This window comes from Brachyistius frenatus, unplaced genomic scaffold (assembly GCF_029030835.1).
Source record: "Brachyistius frenatus isolate BFR_SWC_R1_liver_20210118 unplaced genomic scaffold, ASM2903083v1 Contig_40, whole genome shotgun sequence".
NCBI lineage: Eukaryota > Metazoa > Chordata > Actinopteri > Embiotocidae > Brachyistius > Brachyistius frenatus.
The window spans coordinates 952792-970393 of NW_027210639.1; the positions used below are offsets into that span (position 1 = coordinate 952792).

The 17602-nt window shown below is 43.4% G+C and overlaps 1 protein-coding gene across 1 annotated transcript; it reads left to right on the top strand.

The window, feature by feature from the left end:
* Positions 1–1526: 1526 nt before the first annotated feature.
* On the top strand, positions 1527–17140 carry LOC138622959 (pituitary tumor-transforming gene 1 protein-interacting protein). The gene is made up of 7 exons (XM_069702154.1): positions 1527–1782; positions 2017–2063; positions 2520–2628; positions 5770–5875; positions 7081–7146; positions 13178–13224; positions 16680–17140. The coding sequence occupies exons 1-7, from the start codon at positions 1662–1664 to the stop codon at positions 16727–16729; spliced, it is 546 nt and encodes a 181-aa protein (XP_069558255.1). The 5' UTR covers positions 1527–1661; the 3' UTR covers positions 16730–17140.
* Positions 17141–17602: the final 462 nt, after the last annotated feature.

Consider the following 17602-nt stretch of genomic DNA (forward strand, 5'->3'; position numbering starts at 1 on the left):
ATATTGATTCTGTAAACAATTTAGGGCTATAAAGTTGGAGCTGTAAGTGTATGTGGTGTTAAAGGGGAGCCAACTGAAAGTGAGCCATTCACTAATGAGTCCATGATGAGTTGAATAGAGCAACTTCAGCCTAATAGTACCAATAAAATCCAACTCTAAAACTGTCTGAGCATGACGGCTGACCCTCAGTTACCTTTTTATAGAACCACTGAGATTTCCAGTTATTACTGGCATGTCAGTTTATAGTCAGTAGACAACATTAACAAATGCAATTTCTTTTAAGTACTCCATTTTACTGACTGCTGTCTCAATTTTGTACATAAACAAACTCCATGTGGATGCAGAAAGATAGAAAAGATTTTGAGATACACACTGATTTGTTTCATTGTCTGCATGCAGTTGAGTAAGAAGTGTCTGGCACGTCATACTTTTGTGATGATATAGAGAAACAACATCCCACCTCTGTCTCCTTCTTTCCTTCTCCTTCCTTTCCAGGATGTAATGCTTAAAGGGACTTTTAATCAGGTCCATGACTTCATCACCGCCAAAGCAATAAAATCTGTGATGGCACAGCGTAAAGTTGTTATGAAATAGAACACCTCTTGCCTCAGTGCATGTACATACATCATGTGAAAGCCTGCAGAGAAGATGAAATATCAGGAACTAATACAAAACGTGTCAGACAATAATCACCAGAGCCACAGCTCGTATGGCATCACACTGCCACCTTCTGGTCACTCTGTGCCTCTCATTCAAATTCAAGGGAGTGAACTGGCTGCAGCATGACGCCACAGCAGATAAAAAGCGGCAAACACTGTGACGACAGCTCCTCTTTTTAGGCAGCCTGTGGCAGTGAAAAACAGCAAACCCAGGACACACACAATGAATAGTGTCTGAACGTTTCACATCAGTTTTCTCTAAGAAAGAGCTCGTCCTCAGAGATTGGAACTAAATAATAATTCCCCAGTGAGCAACCTGCTCACACGTACAGTATAAGGGATGGGAAACACTTGCATTATCTATTATTTCAATTCTACAAGCTTTCTGACAAAGACATCAAACAAAATAATGATCTTAAAACTGCTGCACTGTAAAAATGTCAGACTATATACTGACAAAGTCATTATAATACAATACAGTAGGAGAAGATGGCAATTGTATCCTTTAACTTCTTTCGGACTGATGCTAAATCCAACCTACAATATTAAGAACAGGTTTTAGGTCTGCCTTTAAAATATTTCATGAGATGGGAAGTTTGACTTGATTAAATATATTGAATGGCATAAGTTTGTCTACTGATGTAAACTGTCATATAACAACATCATATGTCCACTTCCCAATAAAATGGGACTAATCTACCTCAGCATATTTGTTAGAATTAATTGTATAAAGTACACGTATTATACAGGCTATGATATTTGAAAGTAGGACGAGCGCTCTCGTTATCCTTAATATGTCCGTATAACGCATTAACTCCGCCCGCCCGGGCTGTCAAGGGTTGACCGAACGCGCTAACCCCAGACATCCAGGAAGTGGGAGTCGTATTTTCAAGGCGCTACGGGAACAACGGAGGTTATCAGGAGCCGTCCACTGTTGAATAGCTCATATTCTGTATTGTAGACGCATTTAAGACTCCCATTGTTCTTCTTTTGCTTTTCACGATGTCTTCTTTCACGACCGAGAGACAAACTTGGACCACGTCGTTGTGTTTTGCCGCCGTCTTGCTGTGTGTTAGCTTCGTTAGCCTGGGAGACTGCCAAACAACTGCACCGCCACCAACCCGTAAGTTACAACACGGAAAGCGCTGGTTCAGTTAAAAGTGGAAACATAAAAAAACATAACTACGTTTCTCTTCGTTTTGAGTGGCTGTAATTTACTGTTGAAAAGTAGGTGAAGTGCGTGAAAGTCGGTGTTGTGAAAGTACGTCACAACAGATCTGCTGCACCGACTTGATCTCAGCTTCATCTCCAAACTTCCGACGAGTTATTTCGCTTTTTGTTTGATTTCTCGTTTCAGCCTGTTCTGTCTACAAGAGCTGCGACAGCTGCGTGCCCCAGGCCAAGGTGAACCTCAGCACGGAAACACGCAGCTCCTGGTTTACCTTTACACTCAACCTCCCACATGATCTGCTTCACTCAACTACATGAACTCCGTCGTGTTTTCTTCGGTCTGCATTTACAGACGAGCTCGGGAACAAACATCTGCATGGTGTTGTGTGGACTTTGGACTGATGGTGTCGGGAGAGAAGTCTGACACCATCAGAGGGCGCAATCTTGACTACAAAAAAAAAAAAAAGCCTGCAGACCTTTGATTTTATTGGGCAAATATGAACGTTAACATTGAACTATCACAGAAATGTCCGTGGTGGTTAGTTTAAGACATCCTGATCCATTTGAAGCCTGAACCAAATCACGTTTTGTGTTTTAGGTATTTGATCAGTCGATGGCTGAAGCTCTAGATTTGAACATCATGCAGGTGACTGAGAGTTGAGGTTGATCCATGTGTTTGTGTCCTCACAGTGTCTGTGGTGCTTCACCACCAACAACTGCACAGAGTACCCGGTGAGGTGGCTGCTGCCGCCGCCCTCCCTGTGCCCGCTGTCCGAGGCCCGCTGGGGAGTGTGTTGGAGTGAGTTGATCCATCTTGTCAAAAATGGATGACAGCACACACACACACACACACACACACACACACACACACACACACACACACACACACACACAAAAAAAACAGTCATTCATATCTGCGTTAAAAAGAAAACATGTATGCGCAGGGAGAGATGTTTATATCATAAGTGGCAAGTCAGATGGAAAGAGGAAAATAGACATGTGCATCGGGGGGTTCTCCTTGACTAACCCGTGGTGTTTTAGCTGAGGGGAACGTTTCACAAAAATAGCCAGCTGTGAGCCAAGTCAGAGAACACTTTCTGTTCCTCTAGTTCGTGCTGCTCTCTGGCACAAAGGGCAGGTCGCGTCTGAAGCTCGTGAGTGCACTCGGCTCGTTTCCTCTGTCGTGGTGGAGAAGCTGTTCGAAAGCCGGCATGGACTCATAGAAGCGAGCCGCCGCCCCTCTCTGCTCTATAAACTCCCAACAATCAGACTAGAAGTGTTGGTCACGTTTCACAAATATCAAAGTCTGACCGTTTCTCGTTCAGCACACGCTCATCAGTCGCGCCGCGGTTCCTCAGTTTGTTGCTCTGGAGGAAGAAGACGAGGACGCTCCGCGGGAATGTGCAAACGTGTTGTGATGTGTGATGAGCCGTCGGTCCTGAGCGTCAGCAGCTCCGGCGCTGCTCTCTGCTGTCGACTCAGCCGGCGTTAACCGTCCCGCTGCCGCTTGACATGCCAGCTCAGCATTACCATGAGCTTCGGACGGCTAGCTAAACTAAACATCCAACAGATGACAACAATCGGACTGAAGGTCTGCGTGTTTAAATTCACACGCAAACTCCACATCACCTGCAAAAAAATGACCAAGCTGATGTACTACCGACGTTCAGTGAAGAGTCTTTCAAATGTGAGATTTAACACACTTTGTCCATTTTGCGTGTTTCCCTGAATGTATATGTAATATTGGGCGTTTCTACTCTATAAAATAATGCAAATAATGCAACTGCATACATTTAGCACCCGCAACGATATTTACTAAACCTGAAAGTAGAAACAGGAGAAGTGATTGTTGTGTTTTAGTACGACTGAAAGGAACGTATTAATCAGGTGCGTTAATCTGGAGAAACTGCTGCTCTTATTGCGGTGAGAAGGAGACGCAGAGAAACTAAAGAATACGTAGAGAACGTGTTTTCCACCTGTAAACATTTCTGATGCCAGAGGCTTAAATTATTCAGACGTATCGTTTGTCCAACGTTGACATTTCTGAGTTATTGAACAAACTGAATGATGATTTAAAGCCAACAACAAGGAGGAGCCACGAAATACCAAAAAAAGAAAACAAAACTTCTTCCGACTCAGCATTTTCCTGCCCCTGGGTCGTTCCAGTGTATCTGCTTGAATATCCCACCAGTCCTGTTATTCAGGTGTGATGTCACAGGTCCTGAATGTGTCCCGCAGAATTCACAGGTAGCTTCATAAAGTTCACGAGCACTCGCGAGACACTTAATGAAAAGTCAGCTGCTCATCACAGAAAGATCTGAACCTGCTGATCGGTGTTTGTGAGAGGATCTCATCCTCCGTCCCTCCGGTTTTATTATTAAGCCTTTTTTTTTTTCTTCACCTTTTTGTTTTCCCCACAGTGTTGACATCCTCGCTGATAATCTCCTCTACAGCGTTTTGTTCTTGTTATTTTTCTTCAGACTTCCTTTTCCTTTTGCGGTCGCTCTGTCACGTTACAGCATGTTTGTTAGTTTTGGATGTTTTTCCCGTCCTCTCAAACAGTCCTTACACCCGCAGAACGCTGCCTGCTCTTTTTTTATTTCTATTTTTGGTCAGCTGAAGAAATGTCTTGTGATTCTGCTGATAGCAGCTGAACTGTACAGACAGCAGGAGACATTCACCTGCAAACCTACAGCTATAAAACTGCTATTTAGTGATTTAAAACACGGATCTCACCAAAGCCTCCTCTCGCTTTATCTTTTTTTCTTTTTGTTTATCTCGTGTAATTTCCGACACACATCAGACCCCCCCCCCCCTCGCACCCTCCCCGGTTAGCTTTGTTAAATGCCTGTTGCTTCAACTCCTCCCCTGAGTATCAGCACACGTCAATGTGCTTATTAATGTGATGTACGTCTACATTTGTATACGGAGCGGAGAATTATAGATCCAATCGCAAGTGCTCGCTGGAGAAGCATTCGGGTTCGTGACAATGGAAGGTGTGAGCTGCCGTACTTAAAGCTGGCCGGTTAATATCGGACTGTTCATGCCAGTTGGGTCTTCTTATCAAAGGCTCAAAGTTCATATGTATTCTACGTTTCACACGGCAGTGGAGACTCAAGTTTCTGTACACAACATATTGGATATATAAAAAAAAAAATCATAAAGATTCATAAACTGCTGTTGTACATGAAATACAAACAAACAAAGACCTAAAGATCTGCTTTTAGAAATGAATGTGGTTTTAGTAGCTTTACAAAATAAAAGTAATTTAATAAATCTGAAATTCTGTGTTTTCTAAAGAGTCAAACACACCCGATGTGTAGATTAGGATAAACGCACTGCAATTTGGTGACCGCCACTGAGTGTTTGTTTTTGGAGGAAACGGATGTCGGTTCCCAAACTGACTCTGATCATGTTCCTAGAAAATCGGAACATTTCAACTCATTCAAAATACAGCTTTTCAAAGTGTGTTACTGTTAATGAAAACACAATGCCTTCAAGATTCAGGAAACTACTATGTATTGTTTGTGTCACTATGGTAACCTAATCTTTACTGCCAGGTCCCCGGTTGCATTACTAACCGGCGAGAGTAAAGCGTGACGAACCAGAAGTGATAAACTATCAGCTATATTCCTGTCGGGTCTGTTTCAGGCTGAGTTTGAAAGTCAAAATCTCCACCTGATTAGATCCTGTTTGATGTGTTAGTTCTGTTTTCACTGAAAACAGAAGTGTCCCGTTAAGTTTCACAGGTGTTTATGACTCGCAGTGCTACAGAGAACTCAGCAGGTGGCGCCATAACCAAACGTGTTGAATGTGTATTGTCCTTCCAACGAAAGAGAGGCGCAAGGTTTCAACTTCCATTTATTAGTTCAGCTGATGAAAATGTCCTCGTATTGAAACTAATGCAAATGTTGTTTACCTTTGTGTGTGTGTGACTCAGTGAACTTTGAAGCCCTGATCATCACCCTGGCCGTGGTGGGTGGAATCATCCTCCTCAGCATTGCTGTCTGCTGCTGCTGCTGCTGCTGCAAGAAGCGCCGGTCGGGGTAAGAAAATTGCGATTAGCTGGCAATTAAGTGCAACTCCAGCGTAACGTTTCTGAAAAGGTGCATCGGCTACCAGAACGTCCGTCAAATGTGTAAACCTGCAGCTGCTGCTCGGGAGACTTGAACCAAAGTCAAGCTGCAGTCAGCTGCAACGCCAACATTCGTAAGACCTCAATAACGGCATTCAGTGCTATTCACATGGATTGCTTTCATTTTTCATAAACTGCTGACATTAAATGTAACTAAAATAACGCCCCAGATCTACAGCCCGACGGTTTGGGGTTGAGAAGTGATTTTAACTTTGAATCAGTATAAAATGAAGCTAAATTGAGATTTATTGTGAGGTTTGATTTGATGTTAAAATAAGTTTTCCTTATGACAGTTCACGACCTGAACCCACTGACCCGTTTAGCCAGGACTTCTGTAGTCTGTGTGTGTGTGTGTGTGTGTGTGTGTGTGTGTGTGTGTGTGTGTGTGTGTGTGTGTGTGTGTGTGTGTGTGTGTGTGTGTGTGTGTGTGTCTGTGTGTGTGTGTGTGTGTCTGTGTGTCTGTGCGCCCTTTGTCCCCATTTTTTCAGTCAGATGATAGACATGAACGAGACTCCTACACCCACAGCGGACTGTCAGCCAGCGACAGGGAAGCCTGCAGTTGATTGACTGACATGACATTTCCATTTCACTCCAGCACAATGAATGAGAGCAACAACTCACTCACTCTCTCTCTCTCACACACACACACACACACACACACACACACACACACACACACACACACACACACACACACACACACACACACACACACACACACACACACACACACACACACTCAATCTCTCACTTTCACAAGTATCCATTTAAAATGACTCTGCAGTTACATTTTGTTGTTATTTTTGAACTTACCTGCAGGTAATTCTTTCCCCTTTTTAAATGCTCAATTTCAAATATTTGGAGGTCGTCCCTTTGTGGAACATGAGTCCAAAACCTTTCTGCAGGCTGGCAGACACACTTCTGAAGTCATACAGAAATCCAGATGATACAGTTTGACTCACTGCAGCCTTCTAAGCTGTTGTTCTTTACAACAGAGGAACCCTCCATCGAACGTGTTAGTTTGCAGATGAATGTAATTTTGTCACATCAGCGTGAGTGTGTTTCTGTTCTCTGAAGTGATTCTGATGCTGCGTTCGTGTCTGTTTACATCTGCAGGCCTGACAGAGATGAGGAGAGGTTTGCCAGGAGGAGAGAGGAGATCAAACAGCGCGCTGAAGAACGGTAAGAACTTCCCTCCGGTGAAGACGGGTCGGACATGTCAGTAATAGACCCGAACTGTGTCTATTGAAATAATAGCTTTACTTGGCAGATGTTTCTCTGCGTTTGATATGAAATCGATCTCTGGTTGTTTCACACCATGTTGATCCCTCTGGGTCAAGTACAAACTACCAGATTTAAACGGGAATAAACTGGGTGTCATAAAAGTAATAATCACAGAACTTTTTTCAAACATGACCTTGAGTGTCCTTTAGTCCAGCTGTAGGTGTTGGTAGGGATCCACTTTTATATGACCTTTTCTTGCTATTATAGGCCCATCTCAGTTTACATTTACAATATGAGATGACTGAACACATTTTCCAGCTTGGTTCAGGTTAAAATGACAGAAGTTGTCGGCAGGAGGTCGTATCAGCTGTGACTCGTGACTGTTGTGTTACTGGCCAACACTGACCTCGTCTTCTGTTTATCGACACTGTGTCAGAGATGTTGGACATACATATTTAATACAGAGGCAGACGCATCATTCAGAGCAGGGCACAGAAGGTCACGTCAGAACGGTCCAGTGTTTCATTGTTTGCCATTTTTGGGTGATTTCCGCGGCGTTTTTGGAGGATCAACGATCCGTGACGGAGACGAAGCTCTGGACACTGGACAGTGTGCTTTGCTCCAGAATGACCTCGAAGTTCAGATTGTTTTAAAAAAAAAAAGAGAGAGAACTGAAATATTTCCAGCTATTTCTGCGATGTACGATGTTGCTTACTGTCATGGCTGTTGGTAACATACGACTCTTTTTTTATTTTTTTATTAGGTAATAGTTAAAAAAAAAACAACTGGTTTTCTTTGACTTTTATGGCAAAATAATCACATCAAACTCCCCAAACTGCATCGCATGTTGAGAAGAAACACTGTAAAATAAATAAATTAAAAAACATATTTGATGGCAACAATCACAAAAAAATCCCGGAGGGACCGATTTATGAATTTAGCAGTCAGTCGAGCCATTTATGAATCGAGAGTGGATATTGTCCATAACGAGCCCGGTTCAACTCCAGCGTGGGATCTTCGTTTCATCTCTCAGCAGCTGCTATGTAACTGACAGACATTAAAACGAGACCAAAGCGTAACCTCCCAGGTGACATTAATATCAATAAATACTACAATTAGTCAAATTAAAGAAAATGTTAACCTAAAATGAGCAAATATGTACATTACAAACACAATCGATCGCTGCATCACATCATATCTCAGGTTCAAGATTGAAAGACAATCAGACTGAGAATAAGCCAAGAGACTTTTGTGTTGTATTCTGTCAACACGTTGGCTGTTGTTGCCTCTCGGAGGGACCGACGTGAAGTTTTCTGCAACTGAATAGTTCATCATCCCCAACAAAAGGGCCTGTTGTTGGTTTGGGAATCCGGCAACTGGTGTGTGTGTGTGTGTGTGTGTGTGTGTGTGTGTGTGTGTGTGTGCAGCCGCGACCAGTCCACGTCCCAGAGGAGGAGCTCAGAGTTCCCCTGCTCGCATCCCAAAACTCCAACTGGCTTGTCGAGGCTGAGCAGCTGCTCTCTGGTAATATGGTCATAAATAGAGTGAGCGACGTCCTACCGTCCTTACCGTCCTCCGTCCTACCGCACGCTGTCGGAGGAACCGTGTGTTTAGTCACCGACTCGTACACGAGTGTGTGTTGTGGCGGCCGGTGGACGTGGAAGCTCCCCGCTTCCTGCAATCCATAAATGTATCAGCCTCATCTTTCTACTCGGTTCCTGCACTTCCACTTCCCGTGCAGTCGTCCTCTGCAGAGAGCCGGGAGACGTGTTGGGAAGCGAGGCAGTCGTGCAGAAAGCCAGTCAGTGGCTGTGCTTCATCATCATCATCATCACTCCTGGTGCTGAGGACAACAGAGCCGGGCTCTCCGTGTGCGTGTGTGAGAGAGAGAGAGCGAGCGAGCGAGCGCCCGGACGTTGAACTGTCCAACCGCTGTGAGCTTTTCTCTCACGTGCCGCAGAATGGAGTCGGGGTTTCCCGCAGTGAGCAATGATCTGGTCTCTGGAGTCCGAGTGAGCGCAGTGACCTACATAGATGCAGCTCGTGTTGTGAGCAGGACATTCGGAATAGATTGGACCCATCGTGGGAGAGAACTAGTTCCTTCAGACACTGCCGAGGCCCCGAGAGCCGGCTCACACTACACACCTATCAGCAACCCTGTAGGCAGGCGGGGGGAGTTAACAACCCAGTCAGCTCCCGGAGTGACTGATATTACTGCTTTTAGAGCTGCCGTTGAGAAAGTTCAACTATTTCTGAGTTTTATTTTTATTTTTTATATTCGGAAAGACAGAAAAGCCTTTTTAAAATTGTCTTTCATGCCTAAAATATTTCCTGAGACCCAGTTAATGACATTTTTTTCATGAGTGCCCCGTGATGCTTTTGTTTTCATGCCGTCAGACCTAATAGAGAAGTCTGCATGGGCAAGTAACAAAAGACCTTTTACAATTTTATCCAACTCATAATGACAACGTTGAGACCGTAAACCAACACAAATTTGACAGTTTAGTTGTTGATCAAATAAAGATGAATCTATTCCTTCAGTGGTTTCCAAACCTTTTTCTCTCTCGCCGCCCTTTAGAAGCCAAAAAGGTTGTTTTGAACGTGACATGTCAGCTGGTAACCATATCAGGGGAACTCATGATGAATGGAGTCGGGTTACATTTCATGGAAATATCATTTCCACTCACGTAAAGTGGCTGTTTTTCTTTTCAAGCATGTTTCTAAAGTTCTGCAGTGCAAATAAAAACTACAAGTTAAATTTAGACTTAACGTAGATTTAAGATAAAAGCTGGCGAGGTTTGTTCATGTCCTCCACTGAAGTGTGTGACTGACGTGTTTCTCTTTTCTTCTTGTCTTTTTATTTAGTTTCAAACTGGTAGCGACCGCTGCTGTCTCAGTAGGAAACATGTTCAATGGCAAAGACGTTTCCTGCTTGGAACAGACATACAAACCTCCTGATTATCAAAGAGTACGAAAGCCAGATAACATTCTTAAAGTACTGCCCGAACCTGAAAGCCGAGGAGCTGAAGCTCCTCTCTCTTACGGGAGCGAAGATCTCTGTTATCTTCAAATCTATTTTCATGTTCAGATCAGATGCCACCTTTTGTTTTATGTTCTTTCCACTTCCCCCTTTTTTCTTTCTACACTTCCAACTAGTTGAACGCAGCATTTTAATGTAGAGGGTGTGTGAGTACGACAGTCAATTAGCGGCAGGGGGGGAGGGCAGGGGGGGTGTCAGGCAGAGGTCAGGCAGAGGTCAGGCAGAGGTCAGGCAGCCTGATTGCTCACAGATCACTACCTGGATATAAAGCAGCTGGATGTGCACCAGCTCTCTGTGCTGAGATGAAGTGAAGTGAAGTGAAGTGAGTCCGGAGCAGAGACGCTTCGTTCCTCCTCCCGTTGCTCCGTTTGTGTTTCACCGTCAGATCAAATGTTCGCTCCAAGTCTGTGAGACGGGATTTACTTTAAAACGCCGTTATCCATTAAAAAAAAAAAAAAAAACCCGCGTTGTCCATGTTGTCGTGCTCCATATGGATGTTTTTATGCATCAAAATATATCACTATGGTATTGATAGTGTGATATGTGACCGTATATGATGAGGCAGGTTTTGTAATGTTGTGTTTTTTCGTGGTCAGTGTAGCAGCGCACGATCAAATCAACCATTAATACATTTAATAATCATATCAGCAGTTCTAACGATCATTTCTGTCATACATTTTCTTGTGTACAACTTTTATCATTAAAAGTATCAGTTCAAAATGCCAGGAAGTAAATATCTAGTACTAGCATAGCTGTAGATACAGTCCATTTAAACGGTCTTTTTTATTGCTGACAGATTATTAATATTATTATTATTTTTGATCTGTAACAGCGCTGGGTGGCAAACAGCTCGTCCACTTCTCTGGCCTGTATTTGTGATGACCTTCAAATGGGTCAGAAAGGTCGGACAAACAAAAAGCAGCGAGACCTCGGCGTTCACGCCGCTTTCTGTCCGCTGGTCTGAAACCAGCATCGAGTCTGAACGTGTCCAATCGGGATGCCGTCATGTTCGATCTTTGTGATTCCGTTCCCACCAGGTCGGCCCGTTTGCCCGTTTGCTCGGGTTTTTTCAGGCTGATGTGAGAGTTCAGCTGCGGAGTCGCGGCTTGCTCCATTTTCATCACGGCACAGAGAGCAAACAGACTTCGGCGTCGGCGTCAGCGGCTGCTCGGCGTTTGCGGTGCGACGGTTTTAATCTCCGGCTCCGTGTGAAGTGTTCGTTCACGTTTGATAGAACCGGCACAGAGTCTGCCCGGTTTTCAAGACTTCCGCTGATGGCGTGGAGTTGATCGACAACAGCTGCTGAAGTGCCAGCATGTTGCGGGTGGATGTTTGTTCTGGGAGCCCAGGTATGGAGACATAACTCCACGTCTGACAGTCATTGTTTGGCTGACGGGGAGAACGAACGCAAATCTGTGCTGAAAGGAAAATTGCGTACCGAATGGTGTCGTACAAATATTTATACTGTCACAGAGAACGACGTGATTGTTGGCAAGACGTCATGTTTACACCTCTGGAGTCATTTTATGAAGTCAGTGTGAATACAAATGATACAACAAGTAGTTCCGACGAGGGGTTTGCCATATTATATCATATCACATCACATCATATATCATATCACATCACATCATATCACATCATATCACATCACATCACATCACATCGTTCAGGATAATACTGATATAATTCCTCAGACGATATAAAAACTAATATTGTGATAAAGGCAATTTTCTGACCTGTTGACGTAATGACTTCATATTTTTACGAAGTGGAAATGTGTGTCATACATTTGCAGCTTATCGGACAACAAGCGTGGCTGAGAGCCGCTGGATTCTGCAGGTTTTCAGCAGAGTGCGAGTTTCGTCCACAGTTTGTCCTCCTCTGTCCCTCCTCTGTCCTCTCTGTTTCACACCGGGAAGCTCCGCCCCCTTTCACACACGGAGCAGCAGACGCTCCGGTGAACTTCTCCACTCGTTACGTTACAAGAGTGCAACAAAAGCCCAAAACTACGTTATTAATGAGCAAAACCCTCGATCATAAACTCGATCAAATCCGACCCCGACATCTCTGAATGTGTCGACAGCGGTGAGGAAGTAGTTGGAAGCTCTGCTGCTGATGGTCGTCGTCCTGACGGAGCAGCAGCTCTCCTGCATCGCTGCACCTCCAGATCCTCCTCAGCGCTGTTCACAGGATCTCAATCTCACTTTGAGTTACTGCTGTTTACAAGCTAAAGAACTAACAGGTCATTTTTGGTGGTTTTAATGACTATTTGAAGCCATAACGTTACGTTTACGCTGACATATAATCTATTACACTTATTTTGTTTAAATCTTATGTTGTCAAAATGAATAATGAAATATTTTTCTGTATTTTATCATGTCGTCAAGAATATCGTTATCGCTAAAATACCCGGATGTGTCGCGATATTATTTTAGGGCCGTATTAGTTTTGACCCAGAGCTCTGATTGGTCAACTGGACATTTGGAGCATGGTCAAATCATCATGACATCACACCCTGATCATCACTAGAGATATCACTCCGCCTTCTCAATGGGAATATGTAATTAGAATTGAATTTCATATAATATGTAATATAAAGTTGTTTTTACTTGTTATATTAAATGTGACCCGTTTGGTGAAATCGGGTCTATCTTGGTCCTTTTTTTGTGGTTCTGAGCACCCGTAACCGTTTTTGGAGAGCGAATCGCTCCACAATATGAACACATTCAGATGACATATTTGATTTCGTCGGTAACTTGTTTCGTCATCATAGTACACGTTTGAAGGTGATGCTCGCGGACCGGGCGGAAGTCCAACACTCGTTTTTTGTTGTTGTTTTTTTTCTCCTGGTCCTTCACAAGTGAACCAAACTAACGTGTGAACTTAAAAGATCTCTCTGACCTGTGAAATATCAACTTCTTTTTTGTTTCTTTTTTGTGTTTTTTACAGGAAGGGGGAGAGAAAGGCGCGACACGATGAGATCCGCAGGAAGTACGGTGCGTATGAACCTTTTCTAGACTCCTCCCCACTGTGATGAGTCCGTTGCACCGGAGACGCTCGGCGCGTAGAAACGGCGCCGGACGGAGACGACCTCTTCCTCTCCGCTCTCCTCCCGTCAGCTCTCACTCGCGTGAACGTTGAATCGGTTTCAGATTTTCTATTGCCGTTGACTTTCAGCTCCGTACCCCGAGCCGGCGATGCATTATTCGTCGTCCCCGAGCAAGGTCACGTATAGGCTGCGCGACTCCCGTCTACTTGAATCAAACTAAGCGTGGTTGATGTGATGCTGGTGTCCGGTCGTTCCTCCCCTCGCGTCCGTGAGCAGAAGCAACGAGCGTCTTCTGTGTCAACCTGCCGTCCACTGCAGCAACAGGAACATCAACACGCGTGTTCTCCCTCAGCGGTCCGTCCGCAGCTCAGTTTTTAAAGAATCATTCGGATTTAGAGCAACTTCATTGGAACAACTTTCATGGCGCCGTCACAGCTGTAACCTGTGGTTGATGTTTACGACAGCTGTTCTCTTACAAATACCTGTCGACCGCAGCAGGTGTGTTGGATGGATCGCCACGACGACCTAGGTCTAAAGACACGAGTGTCTGTCGAAAGGTTCTTTTCAGATGAACTATGTGTCACATGGGGGGGGGGGGGGGGTCAGTCTAAAGTCAGACAGTTTGTACAGGAAGTCACAGAAACACTCACTTCCTGTCGGGTGGGATTCTGATTTAATGTTGTGAGGATTGTATCAGTTTTCACACATTTACGTGGTTCAACCTCCATTTCAATGAATTCTCATTTACCACAGAACATCCATCATCTCAAACTACATGAATACAATGAACACATTCAGAAATGGTCAAATACAGATGGACGAAATACAACTTTCATTACCGATCTGTCAGGGCTTCACATCTGTACAGATGTTTTAAGAATCCTCACGTCCCACTCAGCAGCAGTTATTTTGTTGTGAAATATATAATGTCATATATTGTGTGCGGATGTCTCCATCAAACACACTTTCATTCTGTTAACATAATATACCTTCAAAATCAGACCAATAAAATCAAATTCTCTTCAACTGAACAAAAATGAAAGAAAAAAAAAACACTTTAATATCATGTTGTCGAGCCACATCTGAACCAATCAGCTGTTAGGTGAGATGGTATTTCCCATCATGCCTTGAGGCTGTGCAGTCAGTGGAGACAACTGGCTCTAAAAACGACAGCTGCTTTGACCTTCTAAGGTTATTGTTGTCTGCGTTTGAATGACGTTGGAAAAGTCCGGATGAAGTCGAACAGAAATCTGACGGCACGTCAGATGAAGGATTCTACGAAGGTCTTCATCATAAATGATCCAGCTGAGTGACAGACCGAGTGATTCAGTTCATCTACTCATCAGTCAAATGCCGCAATTTCCGATATCCGTTTCAAAATAAAAGCCCTCTCGTGTTTCGTATACGCTCCAGCTAGATTCGAGGTCTTCTGTTTTGGTTTGTTTCATATAACATCGTTTCCAACACGTGACCTGAAATGAGATCTTTCAACAAAAAAAAAAATCAGACGACGCTAAAAAGATTGAATTTAGGAATCTTAAATGAATTGAACTTTCTTTAAATAACAAAACATAAACATTTCCTCGAAGTATGTTGCCTGATCCACGAACTGAGAAACAGCTGACTCGGCTGTAATGTTATTACTTTTGCAACCAGCTGGTTTTGTGGAGCCGTTTAATGCTCTTGGAGACGCGACGGATAAAATGACGCGCACTCTTCACCGACTTGAGGGCATGTGCAACCATCTCGTTAGACAACGTGAGCTAAAAGGAACAGCCATCATAATGGTGATCACGGACTAAATTGTTTCTGGAACAAATTTCATGTCTTTATTTGAACTACACGGAGTCACAAAAATCATTAGATGTAAAAAAAAACAACAACCTGAGAACTGTTTGTTGCCACATCGACTTCTGTGACGTCATCGCGCCTCCAGATCTTAGAAAAGTAACTTGGTGAGTAAAATGTTATCGCAACCGCACGAGGTGATGTGCAATTCTAAAAATAGATCCGAGCGATCCGTTTAGAAACAAAAACGTTTTACTGTCATGATGAAGAAACATTCAAAATCGCACAACGCTGTTTCTTGACATTTCACTGCACACTTCCAGTCAGTGGAGAGATTCTGCTTCTGATCAGTGAAGCGGACTGTGTTGATGGACGTGTACCAACGACATCTGTCAGAGCTCTGATGAAAAGGGAATCACTCACCGTGTGCTGTTGATGTTGGACAAATGTAGATTGTGTGCCAGCCCCCCCCCCCCCCCCAAAAAAAAAAAAACCTCCTTTTACTGACTGCCTGCAGTCGTGTGTGTTTGTGTGTTTGTGTGTTTGTGTGTGCTTCTGAGCTTTCTGTCTATAAACAGAGTTGAACGATTCCTTCCTGATGTGCTTCCGGTGGAAGTGATGCGCTGCAGAATGCGCGGTCCTTCTTCTGGGCGTAAATACGTTCCACAGTTTATCTTTAAAAGGAGTTCATCGCATCTACTGGCTACCTGCCAGCGTTACAGTGGAAGGTGGTCACCGTGGTAACAGTTACCACTCCTAAAATTTTTTTTTTTAAAAATCAAATCAAGTCACAAAAACTAAAACTACTGAAGGTTTGTATTCACATCAAAAACAATTCAAACATTTTAATGGTCAGTGTGAACAGAGGGAATGAAAAATTCATTGTATTTGTATGAACTTTTTTTTTTTTTTTTTTTTAAAGTGAACTAATCTTTTAAATATATAGCTATTGAAAGTATAGGAGAGAATCTAATAAAAGACAGATATCAAGGGCTGCTGCCTCAGTTTGTGTGTTTCTGCTTCAGGAATTAATTTCCTCAAATCAATAGTGCAACACTAAAGTATGCGAGTGGGGCCGGTAACAGTTCATCTCATCAATTATTAATCTGCCATTTAAAATATGGTCAAATATATTCATCATCTTTCTGATAAAATGTTAAAACAATGCAGAAAATCTTTTACAATCCTATACAACATAAAATCTTCACATTTAAGAAGCTGAAACGAGACGATGGTATATGAACTTTATTTATGCTTGAACTGTTAATAGACTAATCAATTCATCGAATGATAGTTGCAGCTCTTTATTTGAGTCTCCTTTTAATGTGTTTTAATCTTTCATCGTGGAAACTGAATGGAATGAAAGCGCTGAAGAAGATCAGATGAACCGGGAAGATACTGACGTGGATGAATTCCACCGTGCGCTGATTATCACGATGTTGACATCCACGGTGGATGTTCCAGTTCATGCTCTGAGTCGTGTGCGCCCTCGGACCGATTTGGTTTTTACATTTGAGAATCGCTTCCCGTTGAAAATGTAAGAAACTGTATGAGAACCTGGCCCACCGTACGCTGCCGTGTTTCCTCATGTCTCCACTCTGTGCCCGTGTGCAGGTCTGATCGGAGACTCCGACCACCCGTACAGCAAGTTTGAGAACGAGTAGAGCGGCTGGGCTGGAAGATTTAAAGCTGCCGGGACGCCTTCTTCACTTCCATCTCGGGCCGATGAGCTTTTCTTCAACGCTGCAGAGTGCAAACGTCCATACCGACACAGTTCAGAAACAATCTCCTTGTTGCATTTGTGAAACAATAACAAACCTGATTGGAGGAAACGATCTGAATCTGTTTAGCCTTTTGAATCTCAGTGAAGTTGCAGTGTTGTGTGGTGGAGGGAAATTTGAAGCTTGTGTTTTAAACTTTCTTGTGTTCTGAAATGTCATTTCACGTTATCTCTTTTTAAATATTGTACTTTCATATCAGTCTTTGTACATAAAGTATTGATTTCTGAATTATTCGATAATGATTGTAGCGCAGATGTGTTCCAACACAAATAAAAATCTTCACTTTAAAAACAATGACGTTTTCTTGTTGGTATTTATTGATTTATTGATTGTGAAGGCGTCTGAGGAGGTTTCACAACTTTTCAGTGTCGAAAGTTGTAGGAAACGGGACACGAACACACACGGTGCGACGCTGTGACTTCTCTCTTCCGAACTAAAAGTGAAGGTAGTGATGGAAAGAAGAACATTTCAACATGAATGTCTGCAGACATTTGTGAAACCGTTGAGGTTGTGGATCCTAGGTTCTCCAGAGGTTCTCCTCCACACCAGCCCTCTCTGGCATCTCGGTCAATGTGCTTGTAGATAGCTTCAATTCTAAAGTAAAAAATGTTATTGATGCTATTGCATCCACTAAAGTGAAGGTTGTTGCTGGTAAGCAAAGGTCTCCTTGGAGAAATGCCACGCTGGTCAGAATAGAGAAAAGAGAGTGTCGAAAAGCTGAGCGCAGGTGGCGAAAAACAAATCTCCAGGTTCACT